Source organism: Terrapene carolina, unplaced genomic scaffold (genome assembly GCF_002925995.2).
Source record: "Terrapene carolina triunguis isolate 2854851 unplaced genomic scaffold, T_m_triunguis-2.0 Scaffold227, whole genome shotgun sequence".
NCBI classification, from domain to species: Eukaryota; Metazoa; Chordata; order Testudines; family Emydidae; genus Terrapene; species Terrapene triunguis.
Genome location: NW_020664578.1, coordinates 3,537,490 through 3,556,160, shown reverse-complemented (window position 1 = coordinate 3,556,160; position 18,671 = coordinate 3,537,490). Strand labels below are relative to the sequence as shown.

General features: G+C 38.9%; 1 protein-coding gene across 2 annotated transcripts; it reads left to right on the top strand.

The window, feature by feature from the left end:
- Window positions 1-591: 591 nt before the first annotated feature.
- ANP32E (acidic nuclear phosphoprotein 32 family member E) lies at window positions 592-18,281 on the top strand. 2 transcript variants are annotated; one of them, XM_024199080.3, is made up of 7 exons: window positions 592-839; window positions 4,157-4,306; window positions 5,785-5,907; window positions 7,405-7,570; window positions 9,115-9,272; window positions 12,183-12,234; window positions 15,066-18,281. In XM_024199080.3, exons 1-7 carry the CDS (start codon window positions 786-788, stop codon window positions 15,131-15,133), a joined length of 771 nt encoding a protein of 256 aa, XP_024054848.1. In that variant the 5' UTR covers window positions 592-785; the 3' UTR covers window positions 15,134-18,281. The 2 variants fall into 2 exon arrangements, with proteins under 2 accessions (XP_024054848.1, XP_024054847.1); XM_024199079.2 differs by having other exon boundaries at window positions 695-839; window positions 15,069-18,281.
- Window positions 18,282-18,671: the final 390 nt, after the last annotated feature.

The following is an 18,671-nucleotide window of genomic DNA, read 5'->3' as shown; positions in this document are numbered from 1 at the left end:
GCCAGCACCCCAAACCCCCTCCTGCACACCAAGCCCCAGCCCTGAGCCCCCTCCCAGAGCCAGCACCCCAAACCAGCCCTAAGCCCTCTCCCAGAGCCAGCATACCCATCCTCTCCTGCACCCCAACACTCTGCCCCAGCCCTGACCCTAGATTTGTAGAACACAAAATAAGTGCTAAATGGTCTCAATTTAGCCAATGGAGTTTGGGCACTAGGGCCAGAAACCAGTTTGTACCCGAGCCTGGGAGGGCACAGATATTTATTTAATGCAGTTTTGCCTTGCAAGTTTCGCGCATACCTGTACCACGGCCATACACAAGACACCCCTTACGTCAGCTGTCTGCACACGCGTTCACTAGGCAGGACCCTACCCCTGCGGTGGAGACCACATGGGCTAGCCGCGCGCCAAGCCCACAAAGACAGGAAAAGCGCCGCGCCGCGCCACGCCGGGCGGGGCGGGGCTCGAAAGAGGCGCACTTTGACGGGCGTCCGGAGGAGCCAATCCCCTCACCCCGAAGTGAAGCCCTTCTGGGCCAATGGGTGGCGGGGAGGCAACGCTTCCGCGAAGGCGGGGCGTCCGGGAGGGGGCCCCGTGCGCCGTGTCATGGAGGCTCAGTGCGCGAGCGGCCATTGAGGAGGCAGGAGCTGCGTGTTTGTACCAGGGGAGGGGGTGGGGCGGCTGCTGGAGGAGTTCGAGCCCCAACTCTTGCCTCCATTTGCAACAGCGGCGTCGGCCCAGCGGCGCGTCCCTCCCTCGCGGCGCGGGGGCCTCAGGGAGGGGGGGAGATGGAGATGAAGAAGCGCATCACGCTGGAGTTGAGGAATCGGGCCCCGGAGAAGGTGAGGGGATGTGACGCCCCCCGGCTCCCCATTGCTGAACAGCTGATACATCGCCCGGGGGGCAGCCGCCACGTGGGGCGGGCGCCTCCGCGCTGCGAGGCCGCTGCGTTTCCTCCCCCCCCCTTCCCTCCGCCTCGAGCTTCTAAAGGTTCCTGGGGAGGCGGCTTGTGCACCCGCGTAACCCCTGGCTGTTCCGCAGACCGCCGCGGTGTCTCCGCAGCCCTCTCCGCCTGCCCCCCACTCCCACCCCGTGGCCGGGCGTCCAGCCCCGGCAAAGCGAGCGCGGCGCTGGACAAGTGGGGCAGCCCGTGCCTGGGATGGGCCCCCTGCCCCGGGCGATTGGCCCGGTCTAAGAGGGTCCTCGGGGTGACCCGAGAGCAGAAATGAACACCCTTCCCCGGCAGCCCCTTCTCGGAGCTGCGGATCGGGGTCGCCCACGTTTGGGGGACTCCCTTCTTAGCTTTTTGCAGGCTAGTTCTCGATGGAAATTAAGGGTGTTTCCCCGTTTGGTGTCAATGCTGGATTTAGAGTGAGAACTTCTTTCTCCTTTCCCCGCCTTCTCTGCTAACTTAACTCTTGTGCACGGGAAAATGTGGGTCACCCACCATGCTTCAGTATCTGTAGGTTTTGGGGAGGTTTTTTACGACCCTTCAAGCTAGAGCTGCTTTTTGGGGCCGATGAACACGTTGGAATCCGTAACTTTTATGATCCCTCTTCTGGTTGCCATCGCTGCCGTGATTTGCCTTATTTATTTTTAACTTCTACTACGTGGATATTGTAAACAGGTCAGAGTTGCACCGAATCCATTTTAGAACGGTCTGGGTACATGACTGATTTCCTGCAGTCCTTTCCCAGTAATCTGCAAGAGGCAGGCAATTTTTATAAAACCTCTTTGTAAAATGCTTCCCCCCCCCTTCTTTCTCTTCTGACATTTGGAGCTGTTTATTTTGAATTACATCGTTTTTATTCTCTTCTTTCTCCTTCCCACCCCCTTCCTTCCCTGAGTTTTCAGCTCTGCCCAGTGAGCGCATGATGGGGTAATGGCACCCTCCTCTCTTTTCCTTGAAATCAGACTGCTTATAACCGGCCTTCCTAATGGCTAAAGGCAGATAAGGCGATTGCTGTTAGGTCCTGCTCAGTCATCAGAGACAAGATAGGCTTCTCGTTTGTACCTCCACCCACCAAGCAATAAGGTTCGGTTTTGCGAGGTCACGTACAACAGGGTTCGCGTCTCTATGCCCGCCATGCAGCTAGAGTCAGGTAGCTCCTCTAAGTAACTCTGTGATGGGAGTGGACTGGAGCTGTAGAGTGCTGCAGAGAACGCCAGCCCCTGCCGCTCTAACTTAACTTCAAAACAAAAGTCCAGTGGAAATGGAACCTGCTTATAGTGAAACTTTTTGTTTCTACTATAGCGAAGTAGGATGAAAGTCCTGAAGTGCATGGCAATGTGCAGATTGCATGTCAAATATTTTTCTTAACGTTTTATTTCCTCTTCAGGCAGATAAAAGCAATTCTAATCATAATGAACCTCTTCTTAAATGGGGGAGCCCCAGGGTGTGTGCTTACATTGTAAGATTCAATTGTATATAGATAAGTGTGTTCCTATAGATTGTCTGGAACTTCAAACAAATGTATTTAACAGAAGTTTAAGGCAGTCATTTTCAGGTGATCATACTCATTTATATCTATTGTGTTCTGCATTGGGAAGGATTTTGGTGCACTCTACTTTTTTAGGGGGGTGAGGTACAGTTAATCTCCTATGGTAATTTCATTGACTGCTGTGTGATCAACTTGCAGTCTTCCGCTTCCCTGCTGTTGAACTCAGCCAACAAATGATTTGTGGCTCCAGCATTTAGGTCAGTAAGAATGCTATTGACTAGTACGTCTAGGTGCCCCAAGAGTAAAGTCCAGATAGGTTGATATCAGAAAGTGTTGTTACTTAGTGCCAGGCTGAGAGATTGACCTGATTTACTGTGAATGTAGAAGTGCATAAAAAACATTAGTTGAATAAACAATACATATTTTGATAATTTCTGGGCCAGATGTTTTTAAAAGCCTAAATATGCATTTAGATTAGCATAAACATTTAACTGAAGAGACTGGAGTAGCCCCAACAGAATAGTTCCAGTGTTTTATAAAATATTTGTTTGTTTTTGTTTTTATAGAAAAAACCTCTACACATTTTATTTAAAACAATGTTGAGGCTTTAGCTCAAACTGACAAAAGTAAGACTAAAGCCAAGATGCCACTTGTACTTTCCCCTCTCCGTAGTGATGTGAAATAAGGCTCTACATTTTGTACCTCTTATTTGTCTATTATCCACCAAAATGACCAATAAGTTGTCAATCAACAAGTGTGATGTTCTTCAGAGCCACCCTTATTTCAAAGCTGAACTTTACATACTAATATTGGGCTGGATCCTTCTCTTCTCCCCCCCCCCAGCTAGGACATTTAAAATGTCAGAGTTTTGTGGGGAAATGTAGTGCCCATGCCTGTTATAACCCACAAGAGGGGTATACAAAACAGTAAATGATATAAAGAAGGTTAATTAGGCAATCTTATTATGAGAAAGGGTAAATATAAGACATTCTGTGAAATAGAGTAACACATTTAAAACGCATAGAAGGAAATACTTTAACGCATAATTAACCTGTGGAACTCACTGCCACAAGATATTGAGGCGAAGAGCTTTAGTAGGATTTGGAAAAGGATTAGGTTCTTTTATGGGTAATGAGAATATCCAGTTAAATTAGTTGAATTAACAAAATTTGGGGATATTAAACGTTCATGCTTCTGGATATAAGCTAACCACTTAAGTGATGGCATTTCCTTTATTGGCATATTATTCCTTAATTGTCCAGTGTGCATAGGGTTCCTTGCACCTTCCTCTGATGCATCTGGTACTGTCCTTTATCTGAAACAGGATACTTTATTTGATGGACCATTGATCTGATCTTGTTTGGCAACTCCTATGTTTCTATCCATATAAAGGCCTACGTGCATCATTTTGGTTGTGTTGTCTGAAGCCATATATTTCTGACCATTTACATGCTAAAGTTTGCCTCTTACATATATTCCTTTTTATATGACCATGCTTCAAACTCGACTGCTGCAAGTATACACTATGTACTTTTTTAGTAGGTTGGCAATGTTAATTTTGTTGACTGTAGGCCTCTGATAATTTCAGTTTTTGCCTAAGTGAAAAATAAAAGGTGTTGTCTTAATTGGTTAAATCTTCAAGCTGTTGGTTTAGATAAAGTTCAGCATGCTTAATGGTCTTCATTAACCCTAAGAATGACTTTATATTCTGTTTGAAGGTGACAGAGTTGGTGCTTGATAACTGTCGATCCAGCAATGGTGAAATTGAAGGCCTGAATGAGTCATTTAAAGAGCTAGAGTTTCTCAGTATGGCCAATGTAGAACTGACATCACTGGCCAGACTCCCCACCTTAAGTAAGCTCCGAAAGGTATGTAACTCTAGACTTTAAAGGCTGTTAGTCTTTAAGGTGCCACCGGACTTCTCGTTTTTGTGGATACAGACTAACACGGCTACCCCTCTGATACTTGGTATCTCTAGACTAAAAGTCAGTTCTCTTTTGCCAAATGTATACACCTCTTTATGTAAAAATCTTTGGTTAACACAGCTTCTTGTACCCTTTCAGTATTCACAATCACATTTGCGTCATATTGAAATGTCTTACTAAAATGTGTTTGCAGGGCTGTGAAATTATACCAGTTTAAACTTTTCAAGATTTAAAATTGGTGTGGGTATTTTAAAATTATGTTCAAATTATTCTTGTCCAAGAACTCTTGGAACAATAAGTGGCTTATCTATTCAACACTAGAAATTAGTTTCTGGTATATCCTTCTCATGATAGTAGCATTTTCATTGATGCTGTGGCTTTTAATTATTTTATTAATAAAATACACCGATAATATTCATACAAGGTGATTAATGTGTGTACTCTGTCATGTGCATAACTAATTTAAAAATGAAATCTGAGATCCTGAACCTAATTGCTTCAAATTAGAAATTATCCTTTGTAATTTCTGTAAACTTCAAAGTAGTCTTTCAAACAGAGATTGACAATTAACACATGTAACTTGCACCGATTAATGTCTGAAGCAGTGATCAAAACTACAATATTACTTTTTACTTTTATGGTTAGGTTAAAGATATTTCATGCAGTTGAATAGAAAGAGAGAGGAAGGGGCTGGAGATGAAATATATTAGGTGAAAACCCATCCAGAGGATGAAACATCAGTTCTATTGGAGTAACTGAGAGTTTCACCCATGACTAATGGAACCAGGATTTTGCCCATTGTGTCTAAATAAAACCTGTACAAGGATCAGTCAAGTTTCACTTCCTGTTAAAAATGTAAGGTCCCAATCCTGAAAAAATTTAAGCATATGATAAACTAACTGCTAAGTGTGAATAGTCCAGTTGTAGTCAATGGGACACACAGACTTAAAGTGAAGGATGGGGACCCAAGTATGAAACTTAAATTAATTATCTGGACCAGGCACATAGTAAAGTGCTGTGGAAATAAGTAATATGTTAGGCTTTGGAAATATGTACACATAATATAGGTTCCTTTGTTTTTAAGCAAACTTTATTTTATGTAAGTAGTCTGAGGGTTTTATAGGAAGTCAAGTGGTCTTGTGATGCATTTATTGTTCCTAGAATATCAGGGTTGGAAGGGACCTCAAGAGGTCATCTAGTCCAACCCCCTGCTCAAAGCAGGACCAATCCCCAGACAGATTTTTGCCCCAGATTCCTAAGTGGCCCCCTCAAGGATTGAGCTCACAACCCTGGGTTTAGCAGCCCCATACTCAAACCACTGAGCTATCCCTCCCCTCAATATTGTTATAATAAAATACAAGCTCTTAATTTCGAGAGTAGTGAAACCAACCATCTAATTATCCAATTTTTGTGTATAATAGTTGGAATTGAGTGACAACATCATTTCAGGAGGCCTGGAAGTCCTGGCAGAAAAATGTCCGAATCTCACATACCTAAATCTAAGTGGCAACAAAATCAAAGATCTTAGCACTGTGGAGGCCCTTGTAAGTATAAAGTAGTTTTTTTGGTTTTGTTTTGGTTTTTTGTTTTGGTTTTTAAAGACTTTTGTAAGGCACTGTTAAATCTCTAAATTAAAAAAAAAAAAAGTATCAAAGGTTAAAAAAAAATGAGATCATAATATTGAACACAATAGTATTGGTTGTAAGTGGCTGACAATAGGAATGCCTTGCAAGTACAATGAATAAATGCAATAAATGGGGTTTAAGCTAGTGTTACATAGGAGATCAGTAAAATACAAAACAATAATGAACTAGGTGGTTTAGCTGCCTGTGTATAGATTCAACAACACTGAAAGGTATCCAGAGAGCAAAATATTGTTTACTTTTTCCATACTTCAGGTTTTTTTGCCAGTTCAAGTAACACTTGGGTGTTTTCTTTCTAAAATTGTCAGTATCCCAATCAGTCCTGTATTGAATAACTCTGCTGTAATAAATTCATCATCCCATAGTTCAATCAAGATAGTATTTGAAAATTTACTATCGGAAGCTATCCTGTGTTAGCCGGGGCATAGACCAGATCAGAGGTTGTCAAACTGTGGTCTGTAGTCCGTGTAGTGCTGGCTATCTATATATTGCTGATCCTCCTTGTCTTTCAGTTGCTAAAATACACTGAAAGAAACTAAAAATACAATAATTACTTGCCTAATTACTTTTCTGTGTAAGCAATTATAGTTGCTACAAGAATGTTAAGTGACTGAGAGTTTCATGGACACCTCCCACTATCTTTTTGAAGAGATGTTCTGCAGTATGGGAAAAGTTTGGGAGTCACTTCTACTAGAACTCTTTTTAAGCTTATCTACAAGGTCTGTTAGGTGTACCCTGGCTTGCTGCACGCCAGCTGGTGTTATAGACTCTTCATGGAGCACTACAAGTTCTGTAGTGTGTTTTGATGTAATGACCCCTTTAATTGCAGGATCGGAGCCACTCTTGGGTATCTAAAAAACGGGGGGGGTGGGAACCCACCTTTATTTCTTCCAAGTTTATAGGAGAAATAGGTTGATTAGCTCCTAGGGATTGGCTTGTGTGAGTAGAAATGAGGGGTAAGTTCCACAGAGTAGGTCCAGTGCCTGTCTTAAGTTCTCTCTTCTGCCCTCGCAAGCCACCTCCTGAATAGTTTCACTCTTCTCGTGGAAGATAGCTGTTAAGAAAGCTCATGGATGCAGAGGGACAAGTGATATCTTAGTGACCTTATGGGGGGGCTTTTATAATTATCAGAACAGAGACTTTATACTGAACTCTGTATGTGTGTGTGTGTGTATGTGTGTGTGTGTATGTATATATATATATATATATATATATATGGGGAGTCATTGCAGAGAATGGAGGACCAAGGTGGTGACTACAAAGTAAATTGTGTAGCTGAGTACACAGCCTATTATGTTTAGGCTAAGACTTGCAACTTGACAAAGGTTCAAGGTACCAAGTAGTTAGTGTGTGTTAACTGGAAGAAAAAGATGTGTACTCTTAATTCTTCATTTTCAGCAAAATCTTAAAAACTTGAAGAGTCTCGACTTGTTCAATTGTGAGATCACAAACCTGGAGGATTACAGAGAAAGCGTTTTTGAGCTGCTTCACCAAATCACATATCTAGATGGATTTGATCAGGAAGATAACGAGGCACCTGACTCAGAAGAGGAGGAAGATGAGGGTAATTTTTCTAAATGTGCTATAGCTAATAACTAAAAATATACTTTACATTATCAATATCTAAAGTTGAGACTAGAGTGACTCTTGGACTTCAGTAGCACAATAACATAAGCTACATTTTTGCAGTATAGATCTGTAGCATTCTCATTCAAATGATGCTTATGCTGAGTTATAATAGGAAGAACTGCACTCAGAACATAGTCAAGAATGTTTTGCAATTCTTGTTAGATGAGAGAGGCTTGTACTTGAGTAAAGATATGATTACATTAAAAGTAATAAGTAAGCGAGCTACTGGTAGTCCATTTTGTTAAAGCTGTTTTGAGGAGAGTTTTCTCACTTCGTATCTGATCTATGTGGAAATTATATTTCAGTAAGCATACTTGTATCACAAGAGTGGGAGTCAATGAGCAGGAGGCCTGTGGCGCACAGCTAGTATTGGAATCCCCTTGTGACCTCAAGCATCGGTTTTCCTTATTGCTAAAATAGGGATACCACCTTCTTCGTTGCTATTGAGGGCTAATTCATTCATGTTTGTTTATAAATGGTTCTGAAATTAGATGGAAGGCTCTGTAGAAGTGCAAAGTTATTACAATTTCTGCATTGATTTCAATGCAAGCCTTTCTTTAAATACTGTTAGCTTTAGTGATCATGGTCCGAAGAGTTACGAAAGACATCTGAAATGTTTGTTTCACATAGAGCTATCCATGAGTGTCTCCATGCTGCTATTCTGGTGGATTGTACTTCGCTTTAAATTAGATCTGTCCTCATACTTAAATCTGAGTTGTGTGCTTTAAGAGAATGTCACCAAAGAGAAGCTAAATGTGTCAAATGCTCTATTTTGAAAGTGTAAACAAAAGATAAGTAAACCTAATAGTATCTGAAAATCTCTTAATAGGCATCAACCAGAAATTTAGTAAATTTAAAAAAAAGTTTAAAAAATAGTTTGATACTAAACCTGTCCCTAAATTCCACCTGCCAGCCTTTGTGGTTCACACTTGCATTTAAAATGTCTTTCCCTGTAGCTGCATAAAATACCCTATACAAAACTGCCTATGTGCTGCTGCAAATGTACAAAATAAAAATGAGATCTCTTCTCTAAACTGTAGGTGTTTCCTGGAACTAATAGGAAATAAAGTTCAGTCAAGAGTATTGTGTTAAGCTGTCTGTCCTTTTTAAATTTTAGACCTTGATCTACAAGTGACTCTGTGCAGCAGACACCCCTCCTCCCCCTTTCCCTCTGACTTCTCTGAGGATCGCTGCAGGCTTAGGGATCTGCATGTGCAGAAGAGTCACTTGCAGGATCAGGGACCTTGCCCTATCACCCTTGGTATCTAAATGCTTGTTAAGTTATGTTTTATACATTTATAGTCTTCATATATTTTAAATAGTCTCTCTTTTCTCCAGGATGCTGTCCATTTTTTAAAATTTCCGGAGAAGACCTCTGAACTGAGTTGTCTTAGGTTTTTGGGAAGCATGTAAAATGAGTTTATGAACAAATCATCAAGTTTTAAGCAAGGATATATGGAACTATTTCCTTTCTTTCAGAAGGAGATGAGGATGATGATGAAGATGAGGATGAAGCTGGTCCACCAGGAGAGTATGAAGAGGATGATGATGAAGATGATGGAGGTTCAGATTTGGGGGAGGGTGAAGAAGAGGAGGAGGAAGTGGGCCTTTCATATCTGATGAAAGAGGAGATTCAGGTAAATTTATACTTTTTTAGCTACTCAGTCCAAGAAGTTTTAATTTCACAAACTCTGTTTCTGGGATTTAGGATTTTAATGAGGCTATATGGCTAAACACAGGTGCGTTTTCTAGAAACTGATTCTTCTAAATCTAGCATTGTATGTAAAGCAACAGACCACTTTAGATTTTGCTGATAAAGTTCTTTCTCTGAAGTACACTGGGCCCTCGCTAGAACACGGGATTTGGGATCCATGCGTAGTACCGCGTTAAAATGAATTGCAATTAAAGTAATTAAATTTGGGATCCATGGCTGCGACCGCGTTATATGCGAATTTGCGCTATATAGACATGCGTTCTAGCGAGGGTTCGGTGTACTTAGTTGAGTATGAATGTTGCCTATCAACTAAATATCTCTGCATGTCTCTCAAGAATATGGCTTTGATTTTTCTAAACTTCCATCCCACCACCTAAAATGAAAAATGTCTGCAATTTCTGTAAGATAGAAAAATCAAGACCCTCTCTCCCCTCCCCCATGTTGAAATTGTACACTACTACCAACTAAACTGTCAGATTAGAATATTTTTTGGAGTAAAGTAGATAACTTTTTTTTTTTTTTTTTTTTTTTAAATAGACAAAGTGAAGAAAATATCCTTGTTTTTGACTAGGTAATCTACAGTAGCAACAATAATAGTCAATGCTACTTTATCTGAGTAATATTAAAATTAAACACGGGGGGGGGGGGGGAAATCAAACTTTTTGTAACTAATCCTATTTTACATGGGGTGGAATTTTTATCCCCTTGGTTCATCTGTAACTCCTCTCAGCACTTCTGCAAAGCTAGTATCAAAATTACCACCTTAATTCAAGGATCTCAGAGACCTTTACAAACATTCACTAACACAAGCTTATTGAGAGAGGCTGGTAAGTTTAGATGTGTGAACTAAGCGCAGGAAGAAGTGAGGTGACCTAATCATGGCTACATGAATCAGTGGCAGTTAGCAATAAAACACAGGAATCCTGTCTCTAACAACTAGACACTTAACCTGTTTTTTGTATGGAGGAAGTGTATTTATTTTTGTTTCTGTATAGCAGCAGTTCTCACACTCTTGAGACCTTCTGTACTACATTTAGAACCAAAAGTATTTGGAATACCACTTTCATAACTTTTCAGTGTAGTTATAACAGATTCTTATTTTAATACAGGTTGAATCTCTCTAGTTCGGCTCGCTCGGTCCGGCATGATTTTATTTTGTGTTTTTTATGCTTTATCTATTTATTTCCTTGTGCCAATACAGTAAAACTGTGTAACAGTACTAACACTTTGTTATGAAGAGAGCTGGTAAGCCTTGGCTAGGCAGCATCACAAGTGTTGTTCCGTTTATTCACCTCGTTGAGATAAAAATAAAGAGACTCGCTCGCTACAATATTGACCTCCCGTCGTTCGGCAAATTCTCTGGTTAGGTACTGGTCAGGTCCCAAGGGTGCCGGACTAGAGAGGTTCAACCTATATTATTCTTCAAACCAACCTGCATTCCACATGACTGTTGTGCATGTACCACCAGTGATGCACACACCACAGTTTGAGAACCCCTGTTCTTTGGTGGTCTTCATTTTATTAATCATAATGAAGTATTTATAGAACTTTCAGTGCTTTGTATAGTCTTACAGAATTCTGTAATCTCAATGCTCTGATAAAAGGTTTTGAGGAGGTGATCGCTGAAAGTCACTACAAGAAGGTAGAACTAAATTTGATTTGAGGAGTTGAGTAAGAACCTTTTGGAAATTCCTCTGGAGAATGGACAAACAAGGGTTTGGAAAGAGAACAGAAATTCTTCAACGTTAAAATCTTCAATGAGTCAGTAGCGTCTCTATACAGTTGCTTTTGGGCGACAAGGAATTATAGCATGCATTAAAAAGGGCTTTAGAGGAGTTGGAAACCATGGTAGCACAACAGAACTAGATAGTGAGGATGCTTTTTATTTGCTACTGATAGTGGCCTATATTGAGCATGCAATTCGGGAAGTCCAAGCTGGTCAGATTTTTATCATATTTTGGAAAGCATAAATGAGGGCTAGAATCAGCCAAATTATATGCCATTTAAACCAGACCTTGAAATAAGTAGTCTAATTCAAAGCTTCCCTTATAAATTCAGCAAGAGCCTGTCTTAAATTTGTTTTGTGTTTAAAGACAAAATTATAGATAGAATTTTAACTGTAATGCCTTCAAATTTTTACCAGATGGTGTAATGTAATTAATGTGTATAACATTAGCAGTTCCTGCTTTAGTAAATAAGGTTCAGTTTTTCATCGAATCTTGCTGTACTGCAGAGATCTCACAACGTTGTGTGATCTTGTCTGGGGTTTGCAGTAACAAGTTGGTCCAATTTAAGCCCATTTGCCAACTGCAAATCTGAAAGAGCAACTTGCTTCTCATTGTTTAGAAACAACTCTGACATTTACTGTATTTTTTTTTCTTTATTGACATTAGTAGCAAAAAATTAGATCTGTTCCTAGTTCATCTTTTCTTGCTGCCATAGTTTCTCCATATATTTTCACAATCCTCTATTTCTGTAACATTTTGATAAAAGCTTATTTGTTGTACTGTCTTACAAAATGACACATTAAGGAAGTTCCTGGTGGAATCACAAAGGACTGATAAGTGGGAAGTAACAAGAAAAAACTCAGACTACAGGCCAAATTCTGATTTTATATATCTGTGCAACCCAGTTAAGTGCAATATAGAGCAGAATTTGGCCTCCTGTCTTCATACAGCTGTAGAGTAATAAACTGAAAGAAAGTAAATACAGACTGTGATCACTAAACAGAATAAGTGCTTTGTTCAGTTTTCTCTAAAGTATAGGCTGCTTAAACTAACCCTAGGTATACTGCAATTTGTAAAAATCTGATTAAATATTTCATATTGTGAAGGATGAAGAAGATGACGACGACTATGTTGAAGAAAGAGGTGATGAGGAAGAAGGTAAGTTTCATTGTGAAAGTAGCATGTTTCAGAACCTTTCTGAATTGATTCTTTCAACTTCTGTAATTTAGGAGGTTGAGACTAGCAATCCATTTGGTATAAATTATGTCTGTCTAACTGGTCTGTTTGAAGGTATGTAAACACAGGGAAAGAAGGTATCCTGATATGGGGTTATGAAAGATTTCAAAAGTTAGGCATTTAGCATATGAAGTAATGCACGGCTGCTCAGCTATCTCTTCTCCCTTAACCAGTATATCTTAACACTTAACTTTTGAGTAAAAGTGAACAAAAACAATTTTCTAAGCATTTTTATAGAAGTATTTTAGTGTCCTGAAGTGTATAAGGGGAAAGTTGCCAAATGAGGGAGCTACAGAAATCTAACTTCCTAAGGTGGGGATGTTGCATGAACTTTGTAAACTTCATTTATCGCAGGTTTAAAAGAGGTTCATTAATAATGCATCAGAAGTGTCTGAATTCCCTGGTTAGGACTTAAAAGCAGCACTTTTGGGATCCCTTGCAAAGCCCTCCCACCCCACCCACCCCCATGGCATCTGCATAAAATATTTTAAGAGGGTGTCATTTAAGGAAAAACAAAACCTAATGTCCTGTTTAAGGGCTTCATTCCCATTAGATGGGGGAAAAAATCCAACTAGTCTCTTTCAGTAGCTTCTTAAAGAGTTTAAGTGAAATTCCATACATTACTGTCTTATGTAGTTCCTATAAATATAGACGAAGGCTTGGAAATAGATGTCTGAGGGAAAAGAGTTCTGTTTGACTTCATCTCGAGACCTAAGAACGTTGAGAATATAAACAAGCAAAGTGACGAGCTGCCTGTTAACTAACAAAAATAAAGGAAATTCATCCTACTTGGAGAATATATTGGTACAAAGTGTATTGCTAGTATCAAGGAATAGTGGCATGTCATATTGTTAGAGGGAATGATCTTAAACTCTGTCTGAGAATATTGAGTTCTCTTTGCATGGTACCAATGGGATACTTCTGTATATTTATGCATACAATAAGTATGAAAAGAATCGATGAGAAATTGGGTAAGCCTTACACTTAATAGGCTACAAACAAACTGCCAATCAAATGGCAAATAGACAAAAGTGGTGGCCAAAAAAAAGTGCAAAAAAGAAAAACGTTGGATTGTACCCTTCCCTCCCTTTAGAGTGTCTGTTTATATGTTTATAAAATGCCCAGCATGTTTTTGAATACTAGATTAATAATAATTGTTCTGTTAGTGGCAGTAGTGTAATCCTGCTACTGTGTAATAAACATCTACGTACTGTGATGGGTTGGGTGAGTTACTTATGTGGTTCTGCTCATTTTCAGTAAGGACTGGCCAGATTTAGAGATTTACAGGGTGAAAAGAGTTTTTGTGTAGCCCTTTGAAGCCAATTGCTATATTAAATGTAGACTAGTAGACAAATTCTTGATTGCATTAGTAGACTTTTGTTCTACATGCTTGGCTTAACTGAATACCTCTTTGGAGATTTGTAATCTGGATTTTAAAATCACCGATATTGAACTATGCAGTGTCGTAGCCATGTTGGTCCCAGGATATTAGAGAAAGGTGGGTGAGGTAATATCTTGTATTGGATCAACTTCTGTTGGTGAGAGAGATGAGCTTTCAAGCTTACCCAGAGCTCTTCAGGTCTGGAAAACGTACTCAGAGTGTCACAGCTAAATACAAGATGGAACAGATTGTTTAGTATAAGTAGTTAATGTACATTTCAAGGGACATTCAAGACACATTCAAGGTGTTAACAGTCCACTTCGTCTTATTTACGGTGACAGTAAAGCAGTCAGTGAGGATGTTTAAATGGCCAGAAAATGATTGCTTGAGAATGTCAAATCTTAAATTTTTTAAATTGCATTTCATATTTTGGCCACAAGAGTGCATAATAGGCCACTTGGATTAATTATTGCCACATTTCTTATATGAAACTGTTGAAAATTAAGAAAAGTAGGTTAGTAAAAGCAAAATCAGGTTAAATGTGTCTTCTCTCCATTTTAAATCTCTATATAATCTGGTTTACTGAATATATACGTACTCGTTCATTAGCCCGTTCGTTTATAAGCGGACGCTCCAAGATGGATAGGTAAAAATAGCAAAAACCCTTTCATAAGCCGACCTTATATTTCAGGGGTTGGCAAACTTTGGCTCCTGGCCCTTTAGGGTAAGCCGCTAGCGGGCCTGGACATTTTGTTTACCTGGAGTGTTCACAGGCACGGAGCCCCTGAGCTCCCAGTAGCCACGGTCTGCTGTTCCCAGCCAATGGGAGTTGCGGGAAGTGGCGCCCATTGGCTGGGAACAGCGAACTGTGGCCACAGGGAGCTGAGGGGCTCCATACCTGCAGATGCTCCAGGTAAACAAAATGACAATGTATTAGATATTCAATTCAATGATTCCATAGAGTTTAAAATCATCAAATTTTGGTGTAGACCCGTTTATAAGCCGACCCCCGCTCTTTGATGCGTCATTTTTTTACCAAAAATATTCGGCTTATGAATGAGTATATACGGTAACTTACAGTCTAGACATGAAAGGATTCAGATGTACATCAGACTGAAGAATAACCTGTTTCCAGTATGAAATGTGTGTTCAGTTTAATATGTCTCGCTTGAGTTACTCAGAATAAATAAGAAACTGGTTGTTTCAAAAAATCCATCAGTAGCATAAAGATGTATAGTAATGAGTGCATATAAGAAGAAGAAAGATAATTTGAAGTAGTCTGCTAGTTTTTATAGCTAAGAGCACAACACGTGTTAATTTCTTGATGTTTAAATTGAGTGTAATCAAGTATATACAAACTTCTTTTTCTCAGCAGAGGGTGTCCAAGGGGAGAAGAGGAAACGAGACCCTGAAGATGAGGGCGAGGAAGAGGATGATTAAGTCACTATAGAAATAAATAGGACCAGACTCTTTAAGTTACAGAATACGCAATAGTGATCATGCAGATCTGTATGTCTCCATGTACCATAGATGTCCTTACAGAAGATAACATGTTAACTTTTTATAGGAAAGGTGTGGTTTTACTATTTTTGCCCTTTTTATCATTCCAAATAAGATGTAATAGCCTGGTAGTGAACATATGTAGAAAACAACTTTCAACCCTATAATCACTGAACCCATTGTCAAGTTTTCCCCTAGAATTTTATTTGGACTTCTTTTGTTTTATACAAGCTTGCAGTGTTTGTCATTATTAGTCCACAATTAAAAAAGACAGACTTTTACATGGGTTTAGTATGGTGAATTTCATTTAAGATTTTAAAGTTATATATAAACTGAAATCAAAGATGCTGTAATGTGATAAAGTCAACAGTCTATTTCAAATGAAAAGTTGGTTATATCCAATTGAGCTGACCACAGGTCCTACTTGGAATCAACTTGATTATTTTAACTTTAAAAAAAAAAAAAAAAAGTGACCTGTGAATTATTTTTTTGGAGGGATGGAAGGAAGCTTATGCCCTCTTTTACTATGTTATTACTTGTTTAAGGCCTAGTTTTCCCTGTTTGTTCTGAATTTCAACTGTGCTTGGAGGACTTGTTGGATATGTTTGAGGATGTATATTAGCTCTCATGCTTTAATTGAAGTGGTGGAGATGTGGCATCCTTAACAAAGGCTTTCTTTCTTCAAAATGTTTAGTCATTGAAGTTAAATAGGTATTTCAAACAAACTAAAAAACAATCCAAAGTTTTTAAGTCTAACCAAAACTCCTTTTCCCTGCTACTTGCTTAACTTTCACTCACTTGGCTCGTTATGTTGTCATTTCATTAGTTCCCCAATTATCAGTCTTTAAGGTGAGACAGGACCTCAATTTCTAATGTAAAAACAAGCAGGTATCCCCATCAAACACTCTTCTAAATTTAAAAAAAAAAAAAAAAATTAAAGCCTTTATAAAGCATAAAAAGGCAAAAAATGAGTGTGAGCTCAATTCTCTCATCTTTGCAGGTCACTTTTTAAATTTTTGTATCTGATTGCAGCTAAATCATTAAAGGCCCTATTTCAACAGTAAATAGTTCTTAGTTTTCTATCTTGGAAAGCTACAGGAACTTGTTCTACTTCAGGTAGTCAGTTGCAAGTGCAGAAGATGTGCAGGCCAGGCTTTTCTCTGGCAGACTGTTAGTTGTGACTGGCAGATCTTAATAAATTCTGCCCCAATGGCCTCTCTCCCTTCCCATTTGAGCCAATGCGAAATAGAAGTTCAGAGACACAGCACTCCTCTTTTGCAGTTGTAATTTGGATTTCAAACAAGGCATCTCAATGCAACACTAACTTGCATTGTTTCAAATAGATACTCAACCAAATATCACACACAGCTTTATTCAAGAGACTCTATTTTTTTATTATATATCTTTCTTGGCTGACAGTAACTGCGATTAAACTGTGGAAAGATACCAGGGGTATTTCCTGGACCTGTATAGTGGAGTCACCCATATAGCACAGTTACCTGTAAATATTTAATAAGGCATTTCACACATTGGCAGACTTTAAGGCTACGTCTACAACATGAGTTAAGGGTGTGATTTCCAGCTTGCATACACATACTTGTGCTAGCTCTCATTGAGCTAGCATGAATATAAATAGTATTTAGCATGGCAGCATGACTTAGCTGTGCTGAGTATGTACCCATAGGGTTCAGGTGGGTTTGTACTCAGCACTGCTAAACCATACTGCTATAGTCATGCTGTGGCTGAACTACTGAGAATCACACTCCTAGCTTGTATAGACACAGCCTATATGTGATACATGATTCCTGAATCAAGTTAAGACAAACCGCATGAGCAAAGAAGTCCACAAAGCCCAATTTCTTGTTGGTTTTCTTCCTTAATAGAGCCTTAAATCATAGTTCATGTGGTTGTAAAGCATAGCCAACTTTTAAAGGCATTTGAATGGAATGTATGAGGCAGTTGGCAAAAGATTTGGAAATATATTGATTAAATGGGTTAAAATTTTAAATGGATATCTGTAAAGACACTAGAAAAGTACTTGGTGAAACAACATTTGCAACCACAATCTAAGTTCCCATGTTTGTTGTATGAATATTAAATGAATTAAAAAACTTAATTAAGTGCACACCCCTTGTTTTGTCATGGAGGCTCTGTGTTCAATGCAGTTGCTTTGTATTCATCTTTACTATCTCAAAGTTTTCCCCCTATATGTTTCTTTGAATGTTAACTTTTTTAGTCTCAGCAAATGATAAAACCTTCCTATTTACAAATATGTACTTAAAAATCTCTCAATATAAAGGTTGTACTAGACTGTCTTGTACTGAGGCATACATAAATTGTACTTAAATACAGAGTTAAACTGAAATTAAGAGATTTTTGATGGAAATTACTAAAATTATCAGCAGTCTTGTTTCAGTCAACAAGTCTGCCTTAAATCATCCAATGTTATAAAGATTAAACTATTTAATTATCTTTGGAGGGTTTAGTAGATCCTTCCATAAAACATGCAGGCTTACATTTTTTAAAACTGTTCACAATGTGGTGCATCAGTTGCTGGTGACAAAAGTCTGAGCCTCACATGCAATTGTGACTTTCTAAGTAACTTAGTCTTTTCCACGGTGTTACCATTTTAAATATAGTTCCCACATTTGCCAGTCAGCTTGACACGTAACCAAGATAGTACAGCTTTTTTTTAAGGTAACACATAGAGCCTCCAGATAACTTTTAACATTTTTTTGCTTGGTGGGTGGTCTTTTCATGCAAATATGTAAGGGTGGGTTTTATATTTTGTAGAGGTTTTTGTCCTATTTTAATGCTCTTTGTATGGCAGTATGTATATAGTGTGTTCAGTTCCTTATCAACCCTTTCCTTAAAAACTTTGAAGTAATTGATTTTGTGCAACTGTGTTTTGAATAAAGCCATGACAGTGTTAAATAAAACAAAACAAAAAAAACCCTGCAGCACTCTTCTGATGACTTTTAGTTGTAACAAAATGTTTCTTCCCCCTGTGTGCTGTAAATTTTAAATTAAAGTTTTTCAAACTGAATTATTTCAAATAAATTGAAAATGTATTGTTGTATTGGATTAATTTTCTAGCAAATAGCTTCCATGCAATAGCTGCATTTTTTGTTTGTATCAAAGGAATAAGCAGTATTTGCTATTTCCCAGTATTGTTCTCAGTTAATGGAAACTTACACTGTACTTTTTTTGTAACCGCAACTACCTGTCCTTGTAACATTATTATTGAAGTAATAGCACTTCCCTCAAGTTTTAAAATACATTAAGTGTTGTTCATATGTCAGTTGGGTTGTCATTGGGGGGGCGGGAGGGAATCAATTCTGCCTTGTATAATACAGTAATACCTAGCTCTTATATAGCACTTTTCACAATAGCATTTTGAATTCCATATTTCAGAGAAACAAGTAACTACAATTGTGAAACGATGATTCCAAGAAGATAGTAGACTGACATGCTGTTG

Excerpts from the sequence above, each read along its gene's own strand:
- ANP32E (XM_024199080.3), top strand. The coding sequence starts at position 786 with ATGGAGATGAAGAAGCGCATCACGCTGGAGTTGAGGAATCGGGCCCCG. Across the intron at positions 7,571-9,114 it reads AGAAGAGGAGGAAGATGAGG|AAGGAGATGAGGATGATGAT; the intron begins GTAATTTTTCTA and ends CCTTTCTTTCAG. Across the intron at positions 9,273-12,182 it reads TGATGAAAGAGGAGATTCAG|GATGAAGAAGATGACGACGA; the intron begins GTAAATTTATAC and ends CATATTGTGAAG.